A 27,419-nucleotide genomic window follows, 5' to 3' on the forward strand; every position below is an offset into this window, starting at 1 on the left:
TCCATGCGTGTCCATCATTATCCTTGCTCTTGGAATTGTGTACAAAGTCACAATAAATAAGTGAGCATCTGGGCAGGACTGTGTGAAGATAGTACCCAAGCTTTTATGCATATATGTGGTGACACTATTTTGCTTGTTCAAATGCTATTTTGGTTACTTGCATACTTTTAGCTGTGTTTGTGTAAAATGAATCTCAGGTAATGAGAGGAAATACTGAACAATAATAATAATTGCCATTTAATTTTGAGAACTTACTATGTGTCAAAGTGTTTGAGACACACTCTCTATACCTCTTTGACTATATTTTACTCCATTTTACTCCATTTAACTATATTTTACTCCATTTTACTGATGAGCAAACCCTGGCTTTTAAAGGTTCAGTAATTCACCCAAAGTCACGCAGCAAGTAGGTTGGGGAGCTGGTACTCGAACATGGATCTTTGTCACTTCAAAGCTCATGCTCTTAAGCTCCAAGGCCCATTACCTGATTGACTTGTTCTGATCACTTTACAATCCAACAGGGAAACAATGTGGTCTTTTCATAGCCATTTTTTTTTCCAAAGAGCCAAAAAAATTAAAAGAATTCTCACATAGGAAAGGCTTTGTCTTTTGAGCCTCGTTATTCTCCCTGTAGAAATCCCAGCTACAGGGGACCTGAGTGCAGAGGGAGGCCCTGCTGTCCACTGGGTGGCAGCTAGCTGTCACTGCTGCCATCTAAGTGACCATTAGTCTCCCATGTCACAGTGGAGGTGACTTCAGCCAGTGGGCTGGTTACAGTTACAAGTTGTGTCTCCTTTCCCAGACCAGGAGACCAACACCTTGAAGAATGACAGGACGGGTCCAGACCCCCCAGCTCTAGGTCCGTGGCGCTTTCTGCCATGTGGGATGGAGCGCACTTTGTGAGGGCAGGCTTGGCTGGCACCTATGTTGAGTGACAGCTGTCACACTCACATGTCGATAGGCTCCTAATTGACGCCTGCTTCATGAAGGAGGTTCTAATTTGGAAGGAAAAGCTTTGGCAGCTTCGGCAAAGGTGTGGATCGTGTCTTTCGAAGCCCGAGCTATCACACCCGGGGGATCAGTGTTTCCCTCATAGCTGTGTTGTGGGGGCAGAGCCCCCGGAATCACAAAGTCCTGGACCTCAGTGTTGGCTGCGTCATTTAAAAATAGATGAATAGACACATTTGGACCTGGAAGGAGCTTTGTGGGTTTCCACGGGCTGGCCTGTCTCACTGCGCGTCTGTGTGCGTAGCCTCATCTCTGTGTGTCTTAATGATTTCCATTCTTGGACCATCATCATTTCTGAGGCTCTCATTTCTCTCTCTCTTTCACACACACACACACACACCACACACACACATACTCAGAATCCAAGAAATCGTAATAAAAACAACCGACGAATGTGGGCATTTTCTCATTTATAAGTGCTAAGAACTCAGTTTACACTGACAGTGGTGTTTATTGAACACCTGCCGGGCACAGGAAAAAAAAAAAGTGAACTGGGCCTTGGGGCATTACAAAGAATGGAGAGGACATAATTCCTTCCTGTGAAGGATTTAGATCCTGATGGGGAGGACAAGACGACAAAGCCCGTCATCCGGAGACCAGCATTATTACAGGTGGCATCCGCATGTGCACGCACAGCCGCATCAGCACTCACACATTTGGGACGGGGGGGAGGAAAGTTCCGGTAGGTGATACCACGATTGTGAAATGAAAGTTTCTATCCAGGGATTTACGGGGTTCTTGTTCTTTTCATGGGAGACCAGGCGGAAACCTGCTTCCTATTTCCGGGTAGCAAAGGTTAGGACAGATGGTTGACGACAAAACTTGGAATTGGAGTCTCGGGTCGCGACCACGCTGCTTAAAGATTCCTCTCTTTGCCCAACTGTTATATTACAGGATGAGGTTCTTCATCCAGAAGTGTTTTCCATTAGATTTCGAGGGGAAAGATGGGATCCGATCTAGAGAGGACCAGTCAAACATTTAATGAGAGCGAGTTTGAAAAGAGCTATTTTAAATGAATGCCTGTGAGAGTCATCTAGTTGTGCAGTAAACATTCTCTTTAATATCCATATGCTGAGTGTTTTGCGAGGTGCAGACACTGCAGAGGCAAATGAGCGATATAAGGTCTCTGCCCCTGGGCTGGCGTGTCTAGGGCGCTGTTCCTGAGCTCTCACTCCTGCCCAGGTGGGACTCAGTTCCGAATATTCCATCTGGACCTCAACCAGGGCCTCTGGTGGTGGAGAAGATGGTCGCCAACACTGAGGCCACCTAAAAGGGGGGCCCTAACGGGGGTATCCATGGTTTTGAAAAAGCTGGAGAGGGTCACTTTGCTGTGTCGAGTCCGCTCTGTGAAGCGGTGATGTCCGGCGGCTGCTCAGAAGGCTGCGGGGCACACGGCGGTAAACGGCGGCCCAAGGCCCAGGGGGGTTTGTCGTGCTAGCGCGTTTGCTTTTCCCAAATGGGGAACTAAATCATCCCAGGAACGGGAACCTGAGGTTTCTTTTGCAGTGAGTTACGCAGTGGCTTCCGGGGTGCTGACCTTTTCAAGAGGCTCCCTCAGCTGCACAGCTGCCGTTTCTCCCAGCAACAGACAGACCTGACCTCCTTAGACACGGAACATCTGAAACTGTTTTTAGACCCAGCCCATCCCCAAACCCAGAATGCCCAGACTGACTTTCCTTCTTCCCATCCATTTCCCGGCTCACACTGCCGGAGATGGAAGTGTCATCAGTTTCAGATTCAATTACAGGAGAGGCAGCACTGTGATTTCCTAGGAACCGACCAGCGCCCAGGGGTCCTTTTAGGGCTGCGTCCTTATGTGAGGAAAGGAGAAAAATAAGAAACTGAAAAGCCCTGTTTGGCCAAATGGAACATGACTCGGAAGGTTCTGACTTGGGATCAAAACTCAAAGCCGGTTTGGACAAAGGGGGGTTCCCAGCTCCCAAGCCAACGTCGTCGTGGGCTTTGTTCCCAACTCAGGACCCGTTCAGGTGCAAGGGGTGCCTGGTAGAAGAGCCCCCAGCCCCCACTCTCACCCACCTCCACTCCCACGTGCCTCTACCCCGGGTCGATCTCTCCCTGGAGAACAGGCGCCTGGGGACTTCAAAGCGAGTCTATCGTAGGGCGCGGGAAAGGCCGCAGAGAAATCTGGGCCTCCTCAGAGTTAGGACCTGCCCTGCCTTGGAGAGCAGTGACAGCCTCAGAGGGGGTCCTAGGGATGACAGCCAAAGGTATCATTCCAGCCCACCCTGTGCCAAGGCTGTTCCCACTCGAAGCACAAAAAGGAGTCCGGGCCCGTCCAGGTTACTGTAAATGAACAGGGTGACGAGGTCAGGTGTCTCCGTGTCATTTTCCAAACCAGAGTGGGGACACTCTCCCAGGGGAGCGTGCGCCTCTCCTCCCGCCTCAATAAGAAAGTGCCGAATTGCATTCCTTAGCTAACTTGGATGTTCTTCTACGTCGAACGGTAAGAAGATCGAGAGAAGTGACGGAATGGTCCCCACGGGATTTAATAGTGCTGATTTTGGGTCCTGACCATGGAATTCAGGCTTAGAAAGCCTTAGCCCTCGCCAGTTTCTCTTCCCCTCCCTCCCCCACCGCACCCGGCACCTCCTATGCAAAGATGACACGTTAGTGCCACAGATGAGTGGCCTCGTCCAAGGCCCCCCCTCCGCGGCCTGGGGGTGCCCGTGGAGGCGGTCACTCCCACGCCGGCCTGGCGCCTCGCTGTGGGGAAGGCTCATGCCTCTGTCTCCTCTCCCTTGGTCACCGACATTCTTGAACAGGGAGAAGCGACATTTAGAATCTCATCTTCCCAGGAGCAACTTCGAGACAGAAGGCAGCTTGGGCTGCCTTCCTCACCCTGGCACATGACACGCAGATTCAACACAGTGAAGCTGTGAGGGCTGGAACTTCCTTCGATTCATTCGACTGCTTCGGGATGCCCACCGGATGCCGGGCATTGTGGACGTCCCTTTAAGCCCCGATCTCTCATCCTAACAACAGTCATGAGAAGTGAGGGTGGTGCCCACCAGCAGATGAGAAGATGGAGGCTCGTAGAGCTGCCCCACTTTGCCGAGGTCATCCTGCTCACAAGCGGCCCAGCCCCTGTGCCTCCTGAGACCACGCTTGCTACCCATACTGCTCCCGCAGGCACCTCCAGAACCCAGAGTGTCTGCTGGAGCTTAGGGACTGGGTTCCTGCCTCGCTCGGCTGCGTACTGGCCAAGGGAGCCAGTCCGTCTCCTCAGTCAGAAAAGGAAGGAGCTGGAAAGTTGATCTTCAAGGCTCCTTGGTGGCAGCCACATTCGTTGACTCTGCTCTTCACCGAATACACTGTCCCCAGAGAGGCTGCCCTGTCCTCGGCTGGCTCTGGGAGACACAGCAAAGGGGTGAGGGTGCTGGGAGAGTCTCTCGCTTTGAAGACTGCTGACAGCTTCCCCGAGACTCAGGTTCATCCGGGCAGTCCCTGAGCCGCCGTCACCAGGAGGGGAGCGCCAGGCGGAGGAAGCGGGCATGCGTCGGGGTCACCTTGGCAGCAGGCACTTGGCTTGTTATCTCCGTTCTGCCGCCAGGTATTATTACTCCCTCTTCTCAGACAAGAAGCAGGACTGATAACTTGGCCGCAGGGAGTGAGCTGCGGAGCCGAGAGTCAAAAGCAGCCCCGACTCGACCCCCAGCCGCAGTGCCCCGCATGGCCTTCTGTCGGGGGGCAGATGCCCATCTTCTGAACAACCTGCCCCGCTGCCCACCGGCGCCTTCTGAACGTTCCCTGTAACCTGGATTTTTATTACGTAAGAGGTTCAGGAGAAGGGGGAGGGACACACCGCGATTCAGCCCCAGCTGCATTGTGTGTCGTGATGGATGTCGGGGATTTTCCTTCCTTCCCTCCCCTTCTCTCCCTCCCTCCCTCCCAGGTTGGGCTCTGGTGCCAACCAGAAGTGTATCAAGTGCTGTGGCCATTATTATTAGGAAATCAAGTCCTGCTCACATCCCATGGAGTGGTAATAGCAGTGGCCAACTGGTCACCCACACCTACCTGGGCCTCCCACCGTTCAGAATGGACCAGCTGCCCAGGGTCATGGTCTCTATTAGTTCCTCTTGGGCTGTCACGCTCCCTGTAGACTCGCCCTTGACCCTGTCAGCAGCCGGACTCTATATGAAATTAAATCAGCAGAAAATGAAGAGAAAAGCTATGAATGCCCCCTTTCTCTCTTTTTTTTTTGCCCAGTATAGCAGTGCGGGCTCCCTTCATGGAAAGATGTGAGGAAGGCTTCCGCCTTATCTGCTTGCCCAGCCTCTACCCCTGTCTCTTCTTCCCAACGTAATAAGAGGTTTATGCAAGGTGAGGTCATGCTAGGCCAGGTGGGTTTGGACTCTGAGGCCCAGGCAGTTCCCTAGGAAGCTCAGAGGCCTGAGGTAGGTCTGTTCCCGCCGCCCCCAACCCCAATGGCCCTAGTTCACGTACTGTGTTCCCACTTGAGATTTATTTGAAGAAAGAGCTTGCCATTGGAAAGTATGAAAATCATGCATCTAGTTCTGCCTCCTTAGGAACCTGAGACCAGAGAAAGGAAATGATTTGCCAAATCATAGAAAAATTTCCCCATCTCCTCAGACTCCCAGGTGAGCAGACGCCCGACTCAGACCCCTCACTAGGGACCCAGTTTACATCAGTCGAAGTCTCACGGGATTTTCAGATCTTATTTTCAGAAACGAAAGAATCTTCCATGTCCTTCGAATGTGTGTTCCCTGGGCCTGGGGACGAGGAAGTCTCAGGTACCCCCTCTGTCATGCGTTAGTGACATTAGCTAGGGAAGCCCTGTCTGAAGCAGCGTGGAGGTCACTCCGTGAACCGAGAATGTGCTCCGCCGTCTTGGCACATGTGTCAGCGCATAACATACTCTGTGCACATTTTGTTTCCTGCAAACATTCGTTTCCTGCGACTTCCTCTATCCATCACTGTTTCTGTTATAACCACCTTGCCTAGGACCCTAACAAGGTTTTTTCTTCTTTTTAATTTTTTTTTATTGGATGAAAATGCAAAATAGCAAGCAATCTCGTTAACGTGCCGTCCATACGCAATAGTAAATTATTCTAATGCCATTTCCATGTACCGTTCATACATTACAGCAGAGTGACCACAGAAACACAGCTGCCTGCGTGTCACACCGGCATTTCTCAGGAGCCACTGGGCTTAACATTCTCTCTCTCTCCCCAGTAAGGAATCGTCACTGTGGCTTTTTCCTCTTCTTGGTCACACACCACTCCGATTCTCAGGAGTAGACTGCGCCGTGGCATCGAGAAGCTTCATTATTATTATTATTATTTTTTCTATATGGAATCGAGAAACACTGATCTTTCTGTGCTTAAAAAAAAAAAGAAAAAAGAAAAGAAGCCAAGAGACCTTGTTCCTATTTTCGGAGTGGAAGCGCGTTCTCAGGGCTCCCTGCTGTTACTTGCCAGTTACTTTCCAGGCCTTCTTTTCGCTTGAGTTTTCTGACTCCTGACTTGAGAGGTGGCCCGGCTCCCCACCCTCTGTCCATCCCGTTCAGCTAGCTTTGGCCCTTGGCGGCCTCCACCCACCCGTCCCCATCTCTTATCTTTGAAAACATATGACTCTTTTCTTATTTTTATTTTTGTTTTTATCGATTGATTGATTGATTGATTGACTGCCTCATTCAAACGCAGAGACTTACATTAACATCAAAGGAAGAAGCAAGGTGATTTTTCTTCCCACCAAAGAGACTAAGGTGGTAGAATTCTGGAATGTGTTCTTCTACCAGACTGAGACGTAAAGAGAACCCAACAGAAGACTAAATCACCCCCTCCCCCCACCGGTCACATTCAGAGATGGGGTGGGATGGGGTGCCACCGGGCTGGGGCCCAGCGGCCTGTCCCAGGCCTGCATCCCCTGGGAGACTCAGCGGACCTGGACCCAGGCATCATCAATTGTGTCTTCATGGACATGTCTCATGGGCACAAGGTCCAGGGACAGGGTTGACTCATCAGTCGGTGAACAATCTGAAGACCGGAGCCCCCGTCACGCTGGGGGTCTGCGGAAGCTCTTTGTCTAATCGTGTCAGTCAGAAGGCCGCATATTTTCCATACCGAGGGCCACTGGTCTGCGACGAGAATCCTACGCATGATCTTTTCCTGGGGTCACCGTCCTGAATTCGTCTGAGTGCCACAGCTTCTGTGGCGGCAGAGAACTTGGACCTGTTTGTCTCGGGCCAGAGGGGACTAAGCCGGGGGCCACCCCGGGGTGCGGGGAACCAGTTTCTTTCTTCCAGTCTTCTCTCATTGCCTTATAGTCGTCTCATAGGTTTGGAAAACTCAGAGACAGGCAAGCCGAGGTCTTTATTTTGTGCTACTTAACATGTCAGGTCACCGAAAGGTACAGAGAGAATTATCGCAAAGCTGCCACCAGTGGTTTGAGCCACTAGCTTGTGCCAGGAGGGTGACTTTATGATGCTCAGAAAATAGATGACCAGCACAAATGGGAAAATCTCGGGTTTTGTCCTTTAACTCTAAAATATCTTCTCCATCCCTGCTCCAGGCAGAATTCATTTCCTTCTTCCATCTCTGGGAAGGTAGGGGACTTGTATTTCTTGGTAATAAAATTTCTTGCAAGCAGGTGCAACAGAGAAGGTTATAAATCCCTTTAGTCACTCCCTGAGCCCTATTCAGGCTGGGCGTCACTCGGAAGTCTTCAGCATGGTGGTTTTGGGGTCATTTCTCCCCAGCTTCCAACCCATCCCCATTTTTCTTCACAAATGGTTGCCCAGATTCCCTGTTTTTTTTCCCCCCAAAGTAATTAAACATTTGGGGGTGATAGGTAGGTAAAATATTCACCTTTCCAAGTCCATCTTGGTGTCTTCTGTCATTCATTTTTTTTTTTCCTAGAAGCAGTTACTATAATGCCTGTGTTCACAATAGCTTTCTCTTTTTGTACAGGAGGAGGGTTTTTTGTTGTTTTGGGTTTTGTTTTTGCAAAAAGATGGTGCCTGATTCTAAATTGCACCCAGATTTCTCTGGAGTTAAGGTGGTTAGTGGAGACAGTGCTTCCAGAGCTCATCTTTCACCTAGTGACTGTGGCTCCTGCAGGACAGTGTAGGACTTGGCTCCCATTCTGCGCAGTTGGTTCTTTGATGGATGGGAACCTCATGCATTTTCTAATGCCATCTCTTCCACTCACAGGGAGAAGGATTTAATCGGTCCAGGCATAAATAAGGCAGGAAAGAGCTGGAGTTATAGAAAAGAAGCCAATTATATTGGAAGTCGGAGTTTTCAAATAATCCTTAGCTCGAGCGATCGCAAGCGAACAGCTGTACCTACATCGATCTGTATTTTCATACCATAAATATCTTATTCTGAGGGAACTTATTTTGAATTGGGAAGAAAAGTAAATTTGTAGGAAGCTAAGAAGCCAAGAATCCTGTAGACAACGATTGCTAAAATAGCATGTGAGAAGAACCTGACTCTACCAGACTGCTTGATGTTTTTGCAGATACTGTGGCCCTTTGGGTTAACCGTGGGTGACTCTGTTGTCCCCAAAGTCTAAGGCTTTCCATCCTGGGTTCTGCGGGGCCTGCCCGAAGGGAAGAATGGCTGATACTTCCTCGGGGAGCCCTCACATTCCAGGCCTGGAAGCCAAGCGTCCCGGGTTATCGTGCTCCGCCCGGCCCCCTGCAGCGTATGTCACGAATTAACCACTCTCGTGTACACAAAAGTTTTTGACTTCACGTTGAAGAAATCTCGGTGTCTAGTTATTTCAGGCGGATGTTGTGACATTAGCCAAGAAACCGTCCTGCTCCAGCTGGCGGGTCCCTCTGGACCTGGCCCAAGGCCTTGGCCTCCACCTCCCAGGCCAGGGATGAACACTAGTCTCCCAGAGGTGCTGTAGCAAAGCGCCACGTCCTGGGTGACTTAAAACAGTAGAAATTAATTTCTTCACAGTTTTGGAGGCTAGAAATCCAAAATTAAAGTGTTGACAGGGTCATGTTCCTTCGGAGACTCTGGGTAGAATCCTTCCTGCCTCTTCCAGCTTCCGGGGTGGCCTTGGCATTCCTTGGCTTGTAGCTACGCTGTTCCTGTCTCTGCCTCTGTCCTCACATGGCACCCTCCCTGTGTGTCTCTTTTCCTCTTATAAGGACACCAGTCGTATTGGATTAAGGGCTCAATCTACTCCCGTATGACCTCACCTTAACCGATTACATCTGCAATACACCTAATTTCCAAACAAAGTCACATTCACAGGTACCAGTGGTTAAACTTTAATGTATTTTTGACGGGTACAGAATTCAACCCGCACCTTATGCTCTCCCTGCCTTGGCTTGAGGAGAAGCAGATGGTCTCTCTGTCTTTTCTCTACCTCTTACTTCCAGGCTTAAATGGTTGTCTTCAAAGCTCCCCAAGTCCCAGGTGGCCAGCACCCTTTGGACTGTGCCCGCAGCCCTCTCCTGAGCTAGCCTCTCCTTCGGTCCAGTACACAGTATCCCCTGCTGATGCCCGCTGAGCCGAACAGGAGCACACTTCTGTGTCTCCAAGGTTCCTCCGTCTCATCTTTCTCGTGCCTCCAGAGGCCCTGAGGCTTTTCCCCACTGTGCACAGTCCACACCTTAGCGGACAAAGGCATTGTTGCTCTCACATCTGCCTGTGAGTGGGCTGTAGCCCCTTTCCTCTCTGTGTACCCCAAATCTCACAGCAAGACTCAGAAGACGAGCACAGCCTTGGCAGAAGCCTCACTTAAGGTCGAATCCCAGCACTGCTCTTTTCTGGCTGGGTGACCTTGGACCAGGAACTTCACTTTTTGGAGCCTCGGTATCCTTATCTGCAATGACACCTGCTTGAAAAATGGCCGTTAGGTTAAGTGAAATAGTGTGTGTATGCTGCTTGTTAAAAGTTGTGGTTGTAATTATTGCTTGCGTTTTATGTCATTGGCCATCATATAGCTAATGATAACAGTGACCGTCTCTGCTTATTGGACATCTACTTTTGTGCCAGGCACTACGCTCGGTGACTTTACAGATATTATTTCTAATTTTTATAAAATCCCCGTAATGTAGGTATTACCATTCCTATTTTACACTTGGTGGAAACTAAAGCCAGCTCAGAAAGAGGTTAAGTACAAGGCCAAGATCACATAGCTACGCAATGTGTGAGTCAGATTCGAACCCGAGAAAGTGACTTCGCACCATCTGAAGCCGCCGCCGTCAGAGGCTCTTCCACCGGTCCACCGATTTCTCCCGCCTTCTCAGTCTTCCTCAGAGGCCCGTCTCATCCTCTCTCTTCTTCCTTCTCCTACCTTATTTTTCCCTTTCTCCCTCTCTCTTCACCGTCTATGACTCTATGCCAGTGGTTCTCAGATTTGTTCGGGTGTCGGAAAAACATGGAACTCCTCACAGAATAGCATAGTTTTGTTTGTTTGTTTGTTCGTTTGTTTTTGCTTTGCGGGACACTGTGAAATACTGTGTGAACCTTCGAGGCACTTTTTCTAGCAGAAAAGATGGCTATTTTCTCTTCATAAACTAGAACCGTGCCCACAAGTGTACATGCACACACACACACACACACACACACACACACACACACACACACACACAGCTAAGAATGAAGCAGGCAGGACCAATGGTTCCCACTATTATCAATTATTTATTTCTTTATTTGCTAGGATTTACTAATAGTTAAGAATGAAAAGCCACCAAAAATTTAAGAAAAAAAATTCTGGGAGAAAAATGTGAAATACAGAAAATTCAATACATTTATTTAAGTGTATGAATGTGGCACCTGGGTCTAATTCATGGAAGGAGAATTTAAAAATTGCCGGGATACACTGGCACCATTTAACTCAAGTATAATCTGGTGATGGAAGGGTTTGCTGATTGCAGAGAGTCACAAAGACCTCTATGTGCCCCCTTACCTGCGGCTTTCTGTATAAATTGTGGAACACACTCCTTTTTAATCTCGTGCCCCTGATTTCTTTCCCCTTGAAAAAATTAAGATGCTCATCAGGAATTCCAGCCATAGGGGAATCCTATTTTGTAAAAGGTACAGCCACCAGGACACTTTGACACCATAAGTATTGTGTGATTTATTTTCACCTTGTGGTGATTAAGGCTGTGCTGGACTTAGCTGTTGGTGCTCCAGTCACAGCGAAGAAAGAACAGCCTCAAGAGAATCCAGAAGCACTTGTCAGCTTTTGCCTCCAGCTCCAGCCTTTCCTCCCTGCAAAAGATTTAGTCACAGTATATCATGGTTTTGCACCTGCTCCTTCACCTGTATGTCCTCCATGGCTGCCTCTGGTCTCTAAGACTAGGCACACTTCAGATTTCTTATGCGGAGCTGTATTTTTTTCACACCGAAGTTTTACGGTTGTCATCAGATGCGTTCTGTCTTCAGAGACAACTGTAATGTGGTGACTCCGAGATGGCAAGCCGATCAGAACCCCTCCCCCGGGGCTGCTGGGTAATACCGATCTTCGATTCGATCTGTCCGCACACCTCTGAGCCAGTAAACACCACGCTCTGTCCGGCCTGGGAGGGAGCAAAGCCCCAGCCTCATCCTCCTTGGCCTCCTTGGTGGACGCATTTATCGGCCTTCCACGTTGTTACAGCAAAACAAAAGTGGAAGATGTAATGTGCTGTATAATGTTCATTGATTTTTCCCTGAGCTAAAAGCTGAGTTTCGGACGTAGCCTTGGAAACAGCTATGATTCCATCCAGCTTCCCGGAATCGCTACCCAAACTGAGACTGCGGGGTCCAGCGGGTGCAGGGGTTATGAGGGTTAGGGGCCCACAGAACTCCGGACGGCAGAGGCTTGGGCGGCTCTGTGCGCGTACGGAGCGGTGCCGGTGTCCCGGTTCCTCTGAGCTCTTGGTCGTCTCGCGATGACGCTTGCCGTGGGACCGCTGGCTTTCCCACGCTTCCCCGTGCTCTTTCAGGCCGGCTGGGGTCCAGATTCCGACGTGAAGAGCACGCGCTCTCCACCTCACCCCCCGAGCTCAGCTACGAAGTTGTCTCAAGGTCTGGGGCAGCACTTCTCAGACCGTCTTGTGTGTATGAGTCACCCGGGACTCGCTAGCTAAAAGGAAGTTTCTGGTTCAGTAGGTCTGTGTGTGGCTCCGGCTTATGCATTTTAAACGGGCTCCAGGCTGATCTAAAGCGCATGGTCCGTGGACTCCAAAGCGAGGGTCTGGTGGAAGGTGATGACCCAGAGCAGACGCCAGGGCCATCTGATTCTCGCCGGCTCCACTGACCGATGGAAGCCATCTATCCCAGCAGGTGGAAAATGGACTGTGGTTTCTCCCATCTTGCTGTTCCAGGGGCCTGAGGCACAGCTCTCCACTCACTCCCATTAGAATCAGGTGGGGAGCTTTGGCCTTCGATGACCTCCCAAGCCTGGGGTCCACCCCAGACCGGTTAGGCAGGGCTCCCCAGGGGATGCTCATGTGCAGCCAGGGAAGCATCCCAGGGAGCCTCAGTCCCGAAGGGCTTCATGGCCCAGGCCTGAAAGTCGTTTGTATTTAGCGCTTCTGCTCACGCTTCATTGTCTAGAATTTAGAGGAACAGGGGACCCTGGCAATGCAGACAGCTCCGTGCCCAGGAAGAAGAGGGGTATCGGGTTGTGGGGCGCAGCCAGCAGCCTCTGGCATCAGCCCTGTGGGGGAGGTCGGGGTACAGAGACTGAGGGGCAGCTGTTTTCTACATGAAGATCTTTCGGGGGGAGTGCATGGGCCGAGGATGAAAACATCTGAAGGGAGCATCTGGCTCAGAAGGATTTTTTAAAAAATTAGAGGCTATAGGTTATAATGTTCTACATTCTTCTGTCTCCCCTAGATAATTTGTGTGAATATTCACAAGGCTATTTTTAAATCTCATTTTCCTCTTTTGCACAGAGTGAAATATATACACGGGTTACGGGGGGGCTGTGATAAGTGATATGTGACTCAGCGCTAAGCTTCCCACCCCCACCCCCACCCTGAGCGATGGCCTCGCCTCATACTTCATTCAGAAAGCAGGAGCCTTCGGAAAGCCGCTCGCCATCTGTCCACCGCCCTGGCTTCAGATCTGCCCCTGCCGTGTCCAGCTCCACCTTCCCGCTGCCTCCCTCCCGCTGCCAGAGGCCAGCCCTTCCCTCCCGTCCACATGCTCTCCTTCCAACTTCTCAGGGACTTCCTCCCTCCGTCCGGCTCCCACCCTGCAGCGCGGGTCTTGTCCTCCTTGTTGGTCACCCCCGTATACAACTTACGAACGAGGTCGGCCGTCCAGTGGGTGCGGGCAGACGCTCCCTGGACCCCGGAGGCTCCATTTTCTGCTGCCTTCAGCAGAGTTCTCCAATGAGTCGTCCAGAGTCCCCACCCTGTCCCCTCCTCAGCTCACTGGAGAGTGGCTCCCCTCGTCTGTCGACGTGGCTTTCCGCAAGGTCAGCAGCATCTTCCATGTGGCCACATCCAGGGGTCACCCTTCCATTCCCATCTTTCTCAGTTTGCTAAGAACCACTCCCTCCCCTTCAAGACAGGGTTTTCTCTCAACTTTGGGGATACGCCCTGGTCCACTTGGCCAGTCTCTTGTACCCCTCACTGATTTCTCGACGTTTGGACTCAAACCCCTCTTTTTTTCTCTCTCTCCCCTTCTTCCTGAGGCGGGTTCGTCCAGCCCCGTGGTTTGCTGTGTTATCTCTACGCTCATGACCGCCGAGCTCTATGCTCGCCCCAGGCGCTCTCTCCAGCCGCCTGGCTGACTCTCGGATGCCTGTCTCCCTGGCAGCTCAGACGTGACCGATGCAAAACCAGACTCTTAGCCACGCCCTGGCCACAAACACACAAACCAAAACACCTTCCGTGGCGAATGGCACCATCATCTACCCAGGTGCTAACGTCCGGAATCTCAGAGTCATCCTCGATTCTTCCCTTGGACCCGAATTCCATCTCTCGACAAGTCCTACCGTGGGAATGGAAAATTCTGAGCGATGTCCCGTCGCTCTACGTCTCATCATGTTGGCTGCCACCGTCCTGGTCCAAGCCACCATCCTCTCTTACCTGGTCGTGGCAGCGGCCGCATCACTTCATCATTCCCCAGCCGTCTGTCCTCTGTGCCACAGCCAGGGCTATCTTTTACCAATGGGCCCAGGCCTGCTCTTACGCTTATGAGAAGACCCCCACTTCTTGCCATGGGGGCCCATGGAGCTGCCCGCACACTGCCCCGGCCACCTCTCCACCCTCGGCCCTCTGCTGGTCATACGCAGCCACCATCCCAGCCTCTCTTCACGCCTCCGGCTTGCCTTCCCATGTGTCATTCCCTCTGTCCAGAATCCTCCTCCCAACACCAACCTCCGCCGGCTCCTTCCCAGTCTTTGTGGGTCATGCATTCATTCACGCAGCTAGGAAGGTATCAAGGCTTCTCATCTATCCGTAGAGAAAGAACCAGTAGTTTGGGTTTGTTTTCCAATACGTTACAGGCCAATAACTGTATGATATTCAATAAAAATGGATTATATAAAAAATAAAACAAAAAAAGAATAATTTTTAATTTTTAGATTCAACAGTAGTAAAATTATATTTTAATAAACAGGAATCAAAAACACTCTTGGATATTGTGACAAAGTCAACTTGCTAAGAACTTTTTCCAAATAGGTTACTCTGAACTTCTCGATTTATGTTGTTGTGACTAGGAGCGAACTGCCTGGGTACCAGCACTGGCCTGCGGACCCCAGATTTCAGTTTTAGCACCATCTCCCTAACAGCTCCCCTAAAAGCGACCCTTCCCCACGCACACCCAATATGGTTAGCGCGTCTCTTCTGCTGCCCATTGGCCTCCATCGTGGCCCTGAGAGCCTGTGATCAGATGTAATGCGAGCAGTTCCTGATCTTGAAATCGGTCTCTTGTTTAGCTGACAGGTGGTTCCTCCTGGCTCTCTGACTACCCAGGTGCCCTGTTGAAGGGGCTTCTGGTGCCCGCCTGTGCCTGTGGTCAGGAAGGGGAGAGAGAGCGAGTGGTTCCGTCCTGCCCTCTGTCAGGAAACCACACCTGAACCTCCATCAAGGCTTAAGCCATTTCCAACCTCCAGTCATAGAATCCAACCTCTAAGAGTCAGGGTGGAGTTGGAGACTCAGGTGGGGGAACTGTATCAGTCAGGGTTCTCCAGAGAAACAAACCCGTAGGAGATTTAGAGAGGTAGGTAGATAGGTAGATGGAAAGATGGGTGGATGTGTAGATAGATAATAGAGAGATGGCAGATGACAGATGATAGATAGATAGATATAGATAATAGATAGATAGATGATAGGTAGATGATTGATAGATGATGATAGATAGATGATAATTAGATGGGTGATGATGGGTAGATAGATGATAGATAGATGATAGGTAGATGCTAGATGATAGATAATAGACAGATAGATGATAGATAGATAGATAGATAGATAGATAGATAGATAGATAGATAGATAGATACTATGAGAGGAATTACCTGTGTGATGGAGGCCAGGAGTCCCATGATGTCCTGTCTGTCAGCTGGAGGCCCAGGAAGCCAGAGCTGTAATTCAGCCCCAGTCTGAAGGCCTGAGAAGCAAGGGGAGCCGATGTCCGTCTGAAGCAGATCAGCGTCCCAGCTCAAGCAGAGAGAGTGCTTCGCCCTTCCCCTGCGAGTGAAAGAATATAATCAGCACACTTGGACAAGAGCCTGAAGAGCCTCTTCTTTGCAGGGGGGGGCAGGGGCGGGGCTGGAGTGCAGTCTATCCGGGTCTCATCAGCTCCCTTAAATATTCCAGATTCCAGAGTGCCGATAAGGCAAAACAGGAGGAGACACTCTAGGAGTCATTTTCTTCTACTTAGAAATGCATCGAGCTTTCTGTCCAGCTTCATTCCATTTCACGGCGGGCAGTAGGGTTAGGTGGCCTTCTCTGAGCCCCGACAGCGAGCGTGGGGGCCTGGGTGGACGGAGGCACGAGGGGAGCCATTGAGACTCATTTACCTGTAAGCAAGTGAAGGTGCTCCGACCACATACTGGTAATGGGGACGGCATGGGCTCCTGCTTGCACACCCCAAACACGAGGTGGCATCTGCTCCCTGACTCCAGTGCCCTCCCGGCTGTCCATTCCCTGCGTCGTGAACGGCACTCACTGAAGAGGCTGGTGCAGTCCACCTCCCACAGGGAGCCAGCCAGGATTGAGAAGGGCGAGGCGGAGGCTCCGCGCTGCTGCCTTTAGCTGGTCAGGTGCGTGAGCATCGCAGGCTTCCTGAGGGCGAGGCAGCACCCATCGCTGGAGGAGGTCCCCACGGAGGACCGATCGCAGGGCCGGTGTGCTCCAGTGAGGAGCCGTCAGCTGGGCTGCCCCACCGAGGGGGTCTGGCCAGGGGACACTCTCCCAACTCACACACTTAATTGGGCCACGTTCTTGCTCGAGGACAGGGAGAAAATCCACCTGGGGGCACATTGCTCACGAGGCAAGAATCAGCAGGATGGACACCTCACCCAGGCCAGAGGTGGCCCATGAGGAGCTGGAGGAATCCCAGGCACTGGGGGACACCGTGCTCCCCACACTCCCCAGCAGCTTCACCTTGAGATGGCGGGCGGGGCGTGGGTCCCCCACCCTGGAAAACACACCGGGCCACAGCAGTCCTGACACGAGCCCCCTTCGCAATCCGCTCGCCCAGTGCCCTTAGCTCAGGCGTTGTCACACCAGCTCTACCTGGTGGGTGTTGTTTTATCCGTATGACAGATGATGACAGATGAGGGGACTGAGTGAGAAGCGTAGCTCACTTGCCTGAGGTTATTGACCCAACGGGCTGGGCCTGGGGCCGGAGCTGAAGGCCAGGGGCGGAGCGGTTCCAGAGGGAGAGATTTTAAGGTCATGAGAACATCTGGGAGTTTTCAGGCTGTTCCAATAACGCGGAGCTGCTGCTGGCATTTCCCAGGCAGGCCCGAGATGCTGACCCCTGCAGCGCGGTGGCCTATGGCAGTCCCAGGGGAGGAACCCCTGCCTGGCCCCTGTGCCCCTGTACCCCGGTGAGAGGCTCTGCGGGCTTATCCCTCGCTTTCTCTGGGCTCTTTGAGATGCTACGTGATTCTGTCAGGGAAGATTTCTCCCTGCTCCCCAGGCTGCTCCTGCAAAAGGGAAGGGCTGGGGCTGTCCTCCCTCTGGAAGACTGAGGCCCAGTTGCCGGGCTGCGACAGGTACCCCTCTTTCACGCTGATGGCAGCCACTCTGAATCCGGGCTGTGCGGGCACTGCTCAGGCACAGAGCTGCCGGCCCTTCATTGTCCACGCCTCAGATTGGGGGCTGCTATGTTTTCTGCTATAAAGCAGGGGGCAGAGGGGGACAGTGATCACGACCCATTTCTGGCAGAGTCTCAGTGAGCCTCCCTCGAACTCCGTGACCACCAGTGTGAGAGCCCCAAGCCTCACCAAACCGGTAACAGTTGCTAATAGTGTCTAAGTGGGCGAGAAACTTAAGAAAAAAGAGAGTGGCAGAAGAACCTGTTTACTCCGCCCACGGGTTTTCGGGGTATTAGTTTGCTTAGAACGAGCAGCTGCTGGCTTCTGAGTCACCGGCTGAACCTAACGGGGTTCCACTTGGACCCGCTGGGAGTTCTAGGAACCCATTTCCAGCACTAGCCCTGTGGCCGTGGCCGGCGGGCTGCTTGCCACGTGCCTGAGGCCTCCGTGTGCGGACCGTCGTGCCATCTGTGAGTCTCAGGGAAGGTTTGGAGGGGACCGGGCTAGTAGAACTTAGTTTAACCCCATCGCGGGAGGCTGTGGGGAGAGGCGGGAGACTCCGGAGCTTGAGGTATTTCTACATTGTTAGTTCGAAGTAAGCTTCCCGAGCTTATAATTGACGACACTTTCGTTGTCACTTCCTTCCAAGGTAGAAGAATGCCCCACCCCCTGCCCCGGCCGGGACACACGGGGGGAGGGGGTGGGCGGGGGGGGGGACACACAGGGTTTCCCTCGCGGCAACACTAATGGTCGGCCAAGTGCAGTCATTCGAGACACTGCAAGGTGTCAAGATAAATGTCCCCACGCAGGCGAAATGCGTCTCCATCAGCAGCCGATGATGAGGGACTCGGAGCGAGGGCCTCTGCAGTGGGCGGTTGTGACCGGCCTCTGAGAAAATGTGCAGATGACGCCTCACAGTTCTCTCCAGGCGCGTCTGGGGCCAGCCCGGTGCCGTCCAGGGATCCTGATTGCTCATAGGGCCTGCCAGGGCCGCGGCGCCCAAGGGCGGGGTGGGAACTCCAGCAAGCGTAGGCGTTGGCGGGACTAATCACTCCCACCTGTTACGTGCCCCCCGTGTCCCGGACGTTTGTGTTTGACGCACTTAACATCCACCTTTGAACAACCCTGGAGTTAAGAAGTGTCCCCCTCATACACAGAGGGGGAGCCCAAACCCCAGGCAGTTAAACGAGCTGCCCCACACCCTGGAGCTGCGACTGGAACATAAACTCGGGGACCCGCAGGGCTTGTGTCTGGGTGCACGGTGCTGTGCCGCTCCCGGTCCCTTGTCACGTGGTTGCCCCCTGCAGCCCAGCTGCCCTCCAGCATGTGGGACCGTGGGCCTCAGGGTTCCTGAGTGCTTTGAACAGTCCTTTCTCCCCCAGACCAAGGGAGGAAGCACGCTGCTAATCCCGCTCCCAGACATTTACAGGGCCCCTTCCGGCCTCGTGATGCTTCCTGGGCCTTGGACACGTGCTGGTAATTTTCTAACCCGACAGGCCACTTGTTGGGAGGCCCTGCGGGAGGAGAGCCTACGCTGTGTGCCCTGGGCCATGGCACTGGGGGAGCCTCGCTGGGGTGGAACACAGGGGCCACTGGGGCAGCCCCGTGAGCACATGTAGCCCTGGGGCCCTGCAGTGGCGGGTGTCGGATCTCCCCACGCTGCGTCTGCTTCGTTCTGGTCAGGGGGCTCTGCTCTCCCAGGGAGGCGGTTCTGAGAGCCTGCTTGACCCCCTCCATAGGGGGCCGGATGCCAGAGCCCACAATGCTGTTCTTCTCCTCAGACACTCGGGGCCTGGCTGTCCCCAGCTGCCCACTTCCATGTGTCAGCTCTGAACTAAGCCCTTGCCAGCCTTCCTCAGAATAACCCTCAGACACTTCTGTGTCACACATGGGGACGCGAGCTCAGAGGTGAGAAGGGACTTGTTCGTGGTCACTCAGCTGGGGAGGGGTTGGGCCGGGGCTCAGACCCAGGCCTGCCTGGGGCCAGCCTGAGCCCGTGCCCCGTCCCCAGCTGTCTCTGGAGAACTCGAACTCTGTTTCTCCACCTCTAAAAAGAGCCTGTAGGGTCTGCGTTAGAGAGGGTGTCTGCGACAAGACATTGGGTGGTCTGCTGAGCAGGGCGCCCATCTTGCTACCCGGCCGCAGGGGGCACACACTGCTGCCAGCAGGTTCTACCACCCTGCTTTTCTGTGGCCTTCCAGCGGCCAGTGTGGGGCGGCAGCTCCCCACGTGGACATGGCCTGCGTGTGGGTGAGCTGGGAGGGGGTTTGTAGCCCGGCGTTTGGGTATCTGGCCCTGGGCAGGGGCTCAAATGTTCTCTCTCTCGCTCTCTCTGTCTCTTTCTCTCTCTGTCTCTGTCTCTCTGTCTCTCTGTCTCTCTCTCTCTCTCTCTCTCTCTCTCTCCTCTCTCTCCCCGCCTTTCCAATGGTTTCCGTAGGTGTGGATTTGAAGCTGACCTGGGTAGAGTTTGTGCTTTGATTGTTTCTCAAAGACTGTTCAAATGGCAATGGCAGTTCTGAGTCCTTCTCTAGGAAAGAGAGCACTTTGTGGCTCGAGATGAACAAGCACCGACTCCACTAAAGCCTTCGTTTTGGACGCAGAGATGGAACTGTTCTTGCCTTGCAACCCAGGGAGCAGGCTCAAGAGAGGAAACTGAAAGCCGCCTCTTTCTTCCCCTAAAAATCGTAAAATATTAGGGTCAGGAAAAACGGTTAAACGCCATCGAGGATAGAACAAGCTTCCACTTGACAGAGGAGGAAATCAGGGCTTAAACTGGTTCCATGACCCGCATGACATCGCCGCGTGCTGGTGGCAGAGCCAAGCCCCCAGCGCCCCTCCTGGTGCCCGCTGCTCACCCCCACTGCTCGGGGCGCCTGCGAGGCTGCGGCTGGGCCTGCACACAGAGCCGGCAGAATCGGGGTCCACTCGTCACTGGCCGAACCCCAGCAAGGCATTTGGGAATCGGGTTAGGGACACTGGCCGGGGATTCGGACAGTCTCGAGTTACTACGATAGCCACAGAAAGAGACTGGGGATAGGCTGTTCCTTTCGGTCAGATTTTGTCCGTAAATATCTTAGTTTTATTTACTAGGTTGTCTGGCAAATAATGGCATGCATTATTAATAGAGCCGCTTGATACTGTCTCTTAAACATGCTCTTTGCCACGTAAAAGGAACCTCTCTTTCATCATGGGCTTTACAAGACCACGTGGCGGCCGCATGTGCTCAGAATGTCGCAGGACAACTTAGAGAAGGGACCGTCTCTGGGACGACCGCTCGTCGGCCCGATGCCTTCTCCTGGCCCGCCCCGTGTCTCCAGGGCTCCGCCCTGGGTGAGCGCGTGGTACTGAAACTCTTATTCTCCCCTCCTGCCCAAGTTTGCCCGCTCCCCCCGGCGGTGAGCCACGGCGACTTCGTGTGCCACCCGCGGCCCTGCGAGCTCTACAACCACGGCACCGTCGTGGAGTTCTACTGCGACCCCGGCTACAGCCTCACCAGCGACTACAAGTACATCACCTGCCAGTACGGGGAGTGGTTTCCTTCCTACCAGGTCTACTGCATCAAGTCAGGTGAGCAGGGGGAGGGCCGCGCCTGGCCCGCGGGCAGGGTCGGCCTGTGCGCAGCGGCCCAGGGCTGGGCCCTGAGCTCCGTCCCTCCTCCCTCGCTGTGGCGGCGTAGTGACCGCACGGCAGACCCTGGGCACCGGCGCCCACCCGCCCGCCGTGTCCTGCCCATGCTGGTCCTGCCAGCTCACCGTGGTGTGGCCGCCAGCCCTGGACAGGTGGAGGTGAGGGCAGGGGAGATGGAGGTGCCAGCAATGGAGGCCAAAGCATAAGGGACAGGGTGGCTCATGCCAAAGGGACAGAACTCTCTTTTGGAAAGGTCGGCCCTCGCCTCCCTTACCTGGCAGGTGTGACAGCCAGAGGTGGCGATGAGTGGGGGCCGTGGAGGGGCATGGCCCTTCCTGTCTCTGTCCCTTTCCTCACTCAACCAACAGTCTATTCCAGAACACCCACAAAGGCGTTAGCCCAGCTCCCCACGCACCCCCTTCACCCTCTGCCCAAGAAGCAGGTACGTTATCTGTCCCCGTGCCTGGCTCTCACCCGGTCTGGAATGTGACGTGCAGCTCTGCCCTCAGCCTGGCGCAGACCACGCGGGAGAGCATTTTTAGCGCTGTGGGATCCTGAGCCGGCGTGGGGGGCGCCCGGAGGCATGTGACGAGCGGCTCAGGTGCCAGAAAAATCCAGCAAACGGCACGTGGGAAGCTTCGTGCCCGTCACAGTCTGGGGCCCTCATGTGCTGCTTTGTTCTCTCTCAGCAGAGCAAACGTGGCCCAGCACCCACGAGACCCTCCTGACCACGTGGAAGATCGTGGCGTTCACGGCGACCAGCGTGCTGCTCGTGCTGCTGCTCGTCATCCTGGCCAGGATGTTCCAGACCAAGTTCAAGGCCCACTTTCCCCCCAGGTGAGTGCTGGCTGCAGCCGCCCAGCCCGGGCTCCGTGCAGCCGCCGTGAGCAGCAGAGAGGAGACCCTCGATGGGGCAGAATAGGGGAAGAGCTACGGACACTTTCCTGGGTGTTTTGGGGTGCTGGGGGATCAAAGCACCAAGCGAGAGGCAGACTTCATTTTCCTCTTTCAGCCCCACTTCCTGACCCGTGCCTCCCTCCCTAATAGACTGTTCTCGGGGGGCATCGTGCAGTGTGCAGACGGGAAGCACGGCGTCGGGCCCCACACCGTGAACTGTCCCCCAGGAGTGCCATGTCCGTGGCCATCCAGGTGCACGTGGCCTGCAGTTATGTCAGCTGGAGCTTCCGGTCCACAGGGAGGATTAAGAATATGCGGAAGGAATTTGAGGTCACAGGTGTGAGGCCCGACAGCCGTGGGAAGTCTCAAGAAGGAGGGGGGACTCTGCGGGGGCTCAGCACAGGGCTGGTGAGACTCGACCTCAGAGTGGGACCAGAGAGGGCGGCCCCCCCTCGTCCTCGGCCACACGAATGAACTTGGATTGATGTCGTCCTCCTCCTGGCCACCCTCCTCAAAGAGGACATTGCTGCACGCTCTCACAGGCGGGTCTGGCCCTCTGAGTGCCCGGAGCAGCCTGTGCTCCCCAGCTCCCCACGCCGCCCTCCAGAACAAAGAAGCACCACCTGGCCCTGCTGCCTGGCAGATCGGTGTTCTGGAAGGAGAATTCGCTCAGAAAGCAAGGGGGTGGGTTTGTGGACATTTGGAGAAGGAGGGCCCGGCACCAGGCGTCACAGGACACCAGCCAAAGCTCACAGACACAGCCACCTGCCACCAAGGAACGATCGTTATTCCCTTGAACTCTGGGCCCATGTCAATCGTCTCCTTTTGGGACGTTACGTGTCAGGAAAGGACCAGGGACAGTCTAGCCCTCAGGGTCGTGCCTGCCACCCCCTGGAAAAGAGAATGCTGCGTAGCGGAGAAGGACTCCTGGAATGAACCACGACCCTCCCTCTCCTCCAGGAAAAGTCCAGCCTCCCAGCCAGGCAGGGAATGAGGGAAGCCCGAGCTGCTGGAGACAGCACTGCCCGCCTCCCCCACCTTGACTTCACGCCCCTGGGGTGGCCTCGGCTCATTTAGCAATGCTCCCCCACCTGGTGCAGGGGCCCCACAGCCCCATGGGCAGCCCCCTCTCCCGGCCACAGAAGTGTGCTAGGTTTGGGGTCTGCCTGCGTCCCTCACCAGGCCCAGAGGATGTCACTGCCATCCTGGTGCTAGGACCAAGCTCCTTTCCTCCCAGACCTGCCTTCCCCTCTCTCAGTCCTCAGCATTATGATTTATGCATCAAGGGACCACGTTCTATCATGGAGCAATTACACTATCTAAAGTAGGCCTAAGGATTACAAAGAGAAAGCTAAACTACATATTGTGATTTATAACACATTGGAGTCCGTTCAAATAGCCCATAGAGCTATTTTTCTACATATACTTGGAAGAAAAGTTATATCAACTAAATATTAAAATGTTTTTTAAGTGTTTCCCCAAACCCTTTTGCTTTTTTTTTTTTTTTTTAATCGCTCAAGTATTTCCATCTGATTTTATGCTCTGGTTGGTTCAGGAAAGTTGAGGTCATCTATCCACAGGGACAGTAAGAGTCTCCAGGGCAAGCTCAGAATGGGTTTTTTTTTCCCCTCCAGCTTCCTTCCACGGGCGTAAACACTGAAGAGTTGCTTGATGACTGAGTCTGTGGGAGCCGAGTGTCAAGGTTGGGATGTAGAGGAGAGGCTGGCCACTTATCAGCCACACCAGTTACTTTGAGAGGACAGGGGCAGAGGCTGGAGGTCAGACAGAGCTGGGCTCAAATGTGCAAGATGACCAGATGCAAAGGGGCAGGGCCACGTAACCGGCCAAGATGACAAAACATCTGCCTGCTCCCAGCAGCCCTCGCTCCAGGCATGACCAGATGCAAAGGGGCAGGGCCACGTAACCGGCCAAGATGACAAAACATCTACCTGCTCCCAGCAGCCCTCACTCCAGGCAGTGTGGGTGTAGCTTAGGCTCAGACAGCTGCTAGGTCTGCAGGTGGAGGTGAGCCTGGCATAGCTTGAATCAGGTAGCGAGATGGTGCTTAGAGCTTTCCTTTCTTTCTTTTTATTTTCCTGTCGTTGTTTTTCTCTCCTGATGAAAAGTTAGTGATTTTTATACTATAGCAGGAAGCAAGAAAGCATAAGAAATGCAAGGGCTAGCCTTTCTCTGTGGGCAGTAGGGTCGTCCCCAGTTTTCTATGCTCTTAATGACATGATTCTGTTTCCAGCTGCCTTCCCGAGGGACACCGCAGAGGCACACTGATGCTTGGCTGGAATGGGCCACATGGTCCCTGCCCACGAGGTTATGACCGTAAGGCTAAGTCCAGTGGTCGAAGAGGGAGGAAGTACAATAACAGAAGCAACAGGGAGGGACAGGAAGGGAGAGGCAGGAGGGCACGAGTCAGTGAGGAGAGGGAATCTGTGCTCCCCCAAGTGGCCACGGTGACAGCACCATCCTTCGGGGAGAACTGGAAGGGAGGCGGCTTCGTCGGGCCCCTGCCCCTGCCGTGGTCTCGGAGCACCTCAGCTGCAGCGGGGTCACCGGAGGCTTCACTCCTGGGGTAGCACGTCCTTCCGACACGTTGGCACTGTTTTCCTTTGTGCAGGGGCCCTCCCAGGAGTTCTAGCAGTGACCCTGACTTCGTGGTGGTGGACGGTGTGCCCGTCATGCTCCCGTCCTACGACGAGGCTGTGAGTGGCGGCCTGAGTGCCTTAGGCCCCGGATACCTGGCTTCTGTGGGCCAGGGCTGCCCTTTACCCGTGGATGACCAGAGCCCCCCAGCATACCCCGGCTCAGGGAATACAGACACGGGCCCGGGGGAGTCCGAAACCTGTGACAGTGTCTCGGGGTCTTCTGAGCTGCTTCAGAGCCTATATTCATCTCCCGTGTGCCAAGGGGACACCCGCCCCGCGTCCGACAACCCTGACACAGCGGCCAGCACGGCGGGGGAGGTGGCATCCACCAGCCCAGGCATCGATATCGCGGACGGTAAGTGTGCGCCCGAGGCCTGAGCACCCTGGCATACACCTCCACACCCAGCACTTAGCATCTTCCAGCCAGCACAGAGCCAAATCAGTCTGTTTCTCTCTCACTCAGCTTAAATTGCTTCTTGCTCTCTCTGCACGTAGAAGCCACGGGCAAGACCAATTAGCGGAAGGAATGATCATCATCTCACAAGTGATGAGCCCATTAACTGAAATTTCAGGGGGCACGAAAGGGCACCGAGCCATCCAGAGCAGGCCCTCGGTTTCCGTAGCATCCTTATGATCCGAGATGCTTTTCTTCTTCATCCTGTAGCTAGACGGGGCTTCTGAAGGTGGCACCTAGGACCAGGTAACACGCACGCGTGCCAGGAGGAAAGACACAGATGCTTGCACTAGGGCCTGGCCCCGGGGGAAGTTCTGCGTACACGCAGGTTATTTTTACCAGGTGTGGAGTAAAAGACGTGCATGCGCCTGTCACAGGAAAGGCAGACAGCAGCTCATAGTAAACGCATCAGGCTAAATAGGGTTCTGTTTCCCAGTTTACGCATAAGATACCGATTCCTGCTTGTAGCGACAGTAAGTAGCAGTAACGATGTAGAAACGGGGCCCCCTGGTTCCCCACTGAGTTCCTTTCCTGCAGTCCCCTGCCGCCTCTCTGCCCTGGATCTGTAACCTCCTGGTGTGTGCGACCACCGGGGCACATGGTTAAAACCTAACGTGTTAGTTTTCATGAGCTGGGTCTGAGGTTTCCCAGCGAATAGATGTTGTATGGAGGAGGTGGCTTATTTGACTATTGACTGATGTGTGGAACGTAACGTTTTCTTCTTCTCCTCACTGATTTCAGGAGTCGTAAGAACTCTGATAAAGCTCGTAATTACGGACTGTCGCCGTGTCTTTCGGTGTATTAAATAATAGCCGTTTCCTCTTTTACAGAGATTCCTCTCATGGAAGAAGACGCGTAGCCAGGCCAGGTCCTCTGATTCTACTGCCCCTCTGGGAACGGGAACCTTGTACCTTGGAGCGAGGCCACAGAAAGACAGAGCGAGGGGGACGGGGAAGTGTTCTAATTTGTCTACATGGGGACAGTGACTCACATCATACATCACGGACTCAACGGTGGGTGACAGATACTGACAAACCGCGGTGCAGCGCTTTTAAATGGGACCCGAGGATTTGCCAAGACCAATGGGAAACAAAGGGATGAGGGGATCCCTCCCCCTACGTGGTTCTGGGCGAAGGTGTCAGGTGTGTCTCGTGTCGGGGAACGTGAGACAGTTCCACGCACGTGCCACCGAATGCCGCATCCCATTGACTTATGTCATGAGTGCTAGCTGCCTCCTCTGAAAGCATGTCACATTATGTAAATTCGCTTCTAAAATCTGCTTGGAACTGTCTCCGGACGCCAAATTAGGACCGCTCAGCCTCTGCCTAGTCTGAGCGGAGCTGCAGAGCGCCCCCTGGAGGCTCCCACAGAGAAGGCTCCCGTGGGACTTCTGGACCGTCTTCCTCCATCCGGTAATTCTGCCCAGAGCAAGACCAATGCGGGAGGTGGTCGTTCCAGCGAGAAAGGAGAGGAAAGACTCAGGCAGACTCTGCTTTTTGGAAGTTTCTTCAAAAAGTAGAAGTCACGTACTCCACGCCGTCCTTCGGTGAAATAGCATTGGTTTTGTGTCCCTGGTCTCGCGCCTGGATCCGCGGCATTGGATCAATCTTGCGACTTTGCAGATTGGTCAGAATGTGTTCAAATACATCTCATGGCGGAGAAAGTGACCAAGGCAACGTTTCGTTTTGGCCTTTTGAAAAGAGTCCACGTGACGATTTATCTCGGAGTCGTGAGCCCTCTCCCGTTCACCATGGTTGTTGCCCTCAGTCATATTTTATTTTCCGAAACAGAAATTGTTTCTGTAAACACATTCCTCCTCCAAATAAAGTATGAGGTTGGATTTATTTTTGTTCCTCTTGTTTTTTTCCTGTGAAGTCTGCAGCCTGGCCTCCCAGCCCAAAGACAGCTAGCTCTGCCCTCACCTCCGGGGCCCTGGGCGCCTCCCCTGCTCACGGATCCTGCATCGGATTCCTACGGCGCGGTCTCCAAGGTCCCCTGGGTGTTGTTCCTAAGAAAACAATTGCTTAAAAAAAAAAAAAAATGTCCCCGAGTCCTGAAGTGTCTCTTCAAATACATGTTCGTCTGTGGAGTTGATTCCTTTCCTCCTCTGGGTTTTAGACAAATAGAAACAAAACTCTGATCCATAAAGTTGCTATGCTGATAGAGCCGTGAGAGCTGGCGGTGTCATCAAATCCTGTTTTTTTTTTTTCTTTCTTGACACAGACTGATTAAAAATTAAAAAGAAAATGTCAGGTGGGAGCGTGACTTTAATAGCTGAGTGGAGTCAGGTGGGCGGGAAGGGGCAGTGGCAATGACGATGGAGGTGAAGTGTGGGACGAGGGCCTCAGGCTGGACGAGGTAAGTGGGACGCGCCTGCCCAGCCCATGCCCCGGGCAGTGGGCGGCAGCACCAGGAGCACCAGCGTGCTGAGTGCCTGGGGAGCAGTGATCAGCGATTATGACTTTATTCACTGATGGCCTCCCTCGCCAGCCACTGGCACAACTTTGTATCATGGGCTCCATAGTAGGAGCTGGTTTTCATGAGTGTTTGTGATTAAACGCCAC

General features: G+C 53.5%; 1 protein-coding gene across 5 annotated transcripts in view; it reads left to right on the forward strand.

Moving 5' to 3' along the window:
- The window catches only part of SUSD4 (sushi domain containing 4), a 102,836-nt gene extending 76,136 nt beyond the window's left edge, over positions 1-26,700 (forward strand). For 2 of the 5 annotated variants that reach the window (XM_039883326.1, XM_039883330.1), the window contains 4 exons: positions 20,590-20,787; positions 21,537-21,684; positions 24,374-24,756; positions 25,686-26,700. In XM_039883326.1, the coding sequence (XP_039739260.1) occupies positions 20,590-20,787; positions 21,537-21,684; positions 24,374-24,756; positions 25,686-25,714 (758 nt within the window). In that variant the 3' untranslated portion in view covers positions 25,715-26,700. The remainder of the gene's footprint in view (positions 1-20,589; positions 20,788-21,536; positions 21,685-24,373; positions 24,757-25,685) is intronic. The other 3 variants (XM_039883327.1, XM_039883328.1, XM_039883329.1) reach the window with 3 other exon arrangements.
- The last annotated feature ends 719 nt before the right edge of the window (positions 26,701-27,419 follow it).

Source organism: Pteropus medius, unplaced genomic scaffold (assembly GCF_902729225.1).
Source record: "Pteropus medius unplaced genomic scaffold, Ma_sr-lr_union100, whole genome shotgun sequence".
In the NCBI taxonomy this organism is placed as follows: Eukaryota; Metazoa; Chordata; class Mammalia; order Chiroptera; family Pteropodidae; genus Pteropus; species Pteropus medius.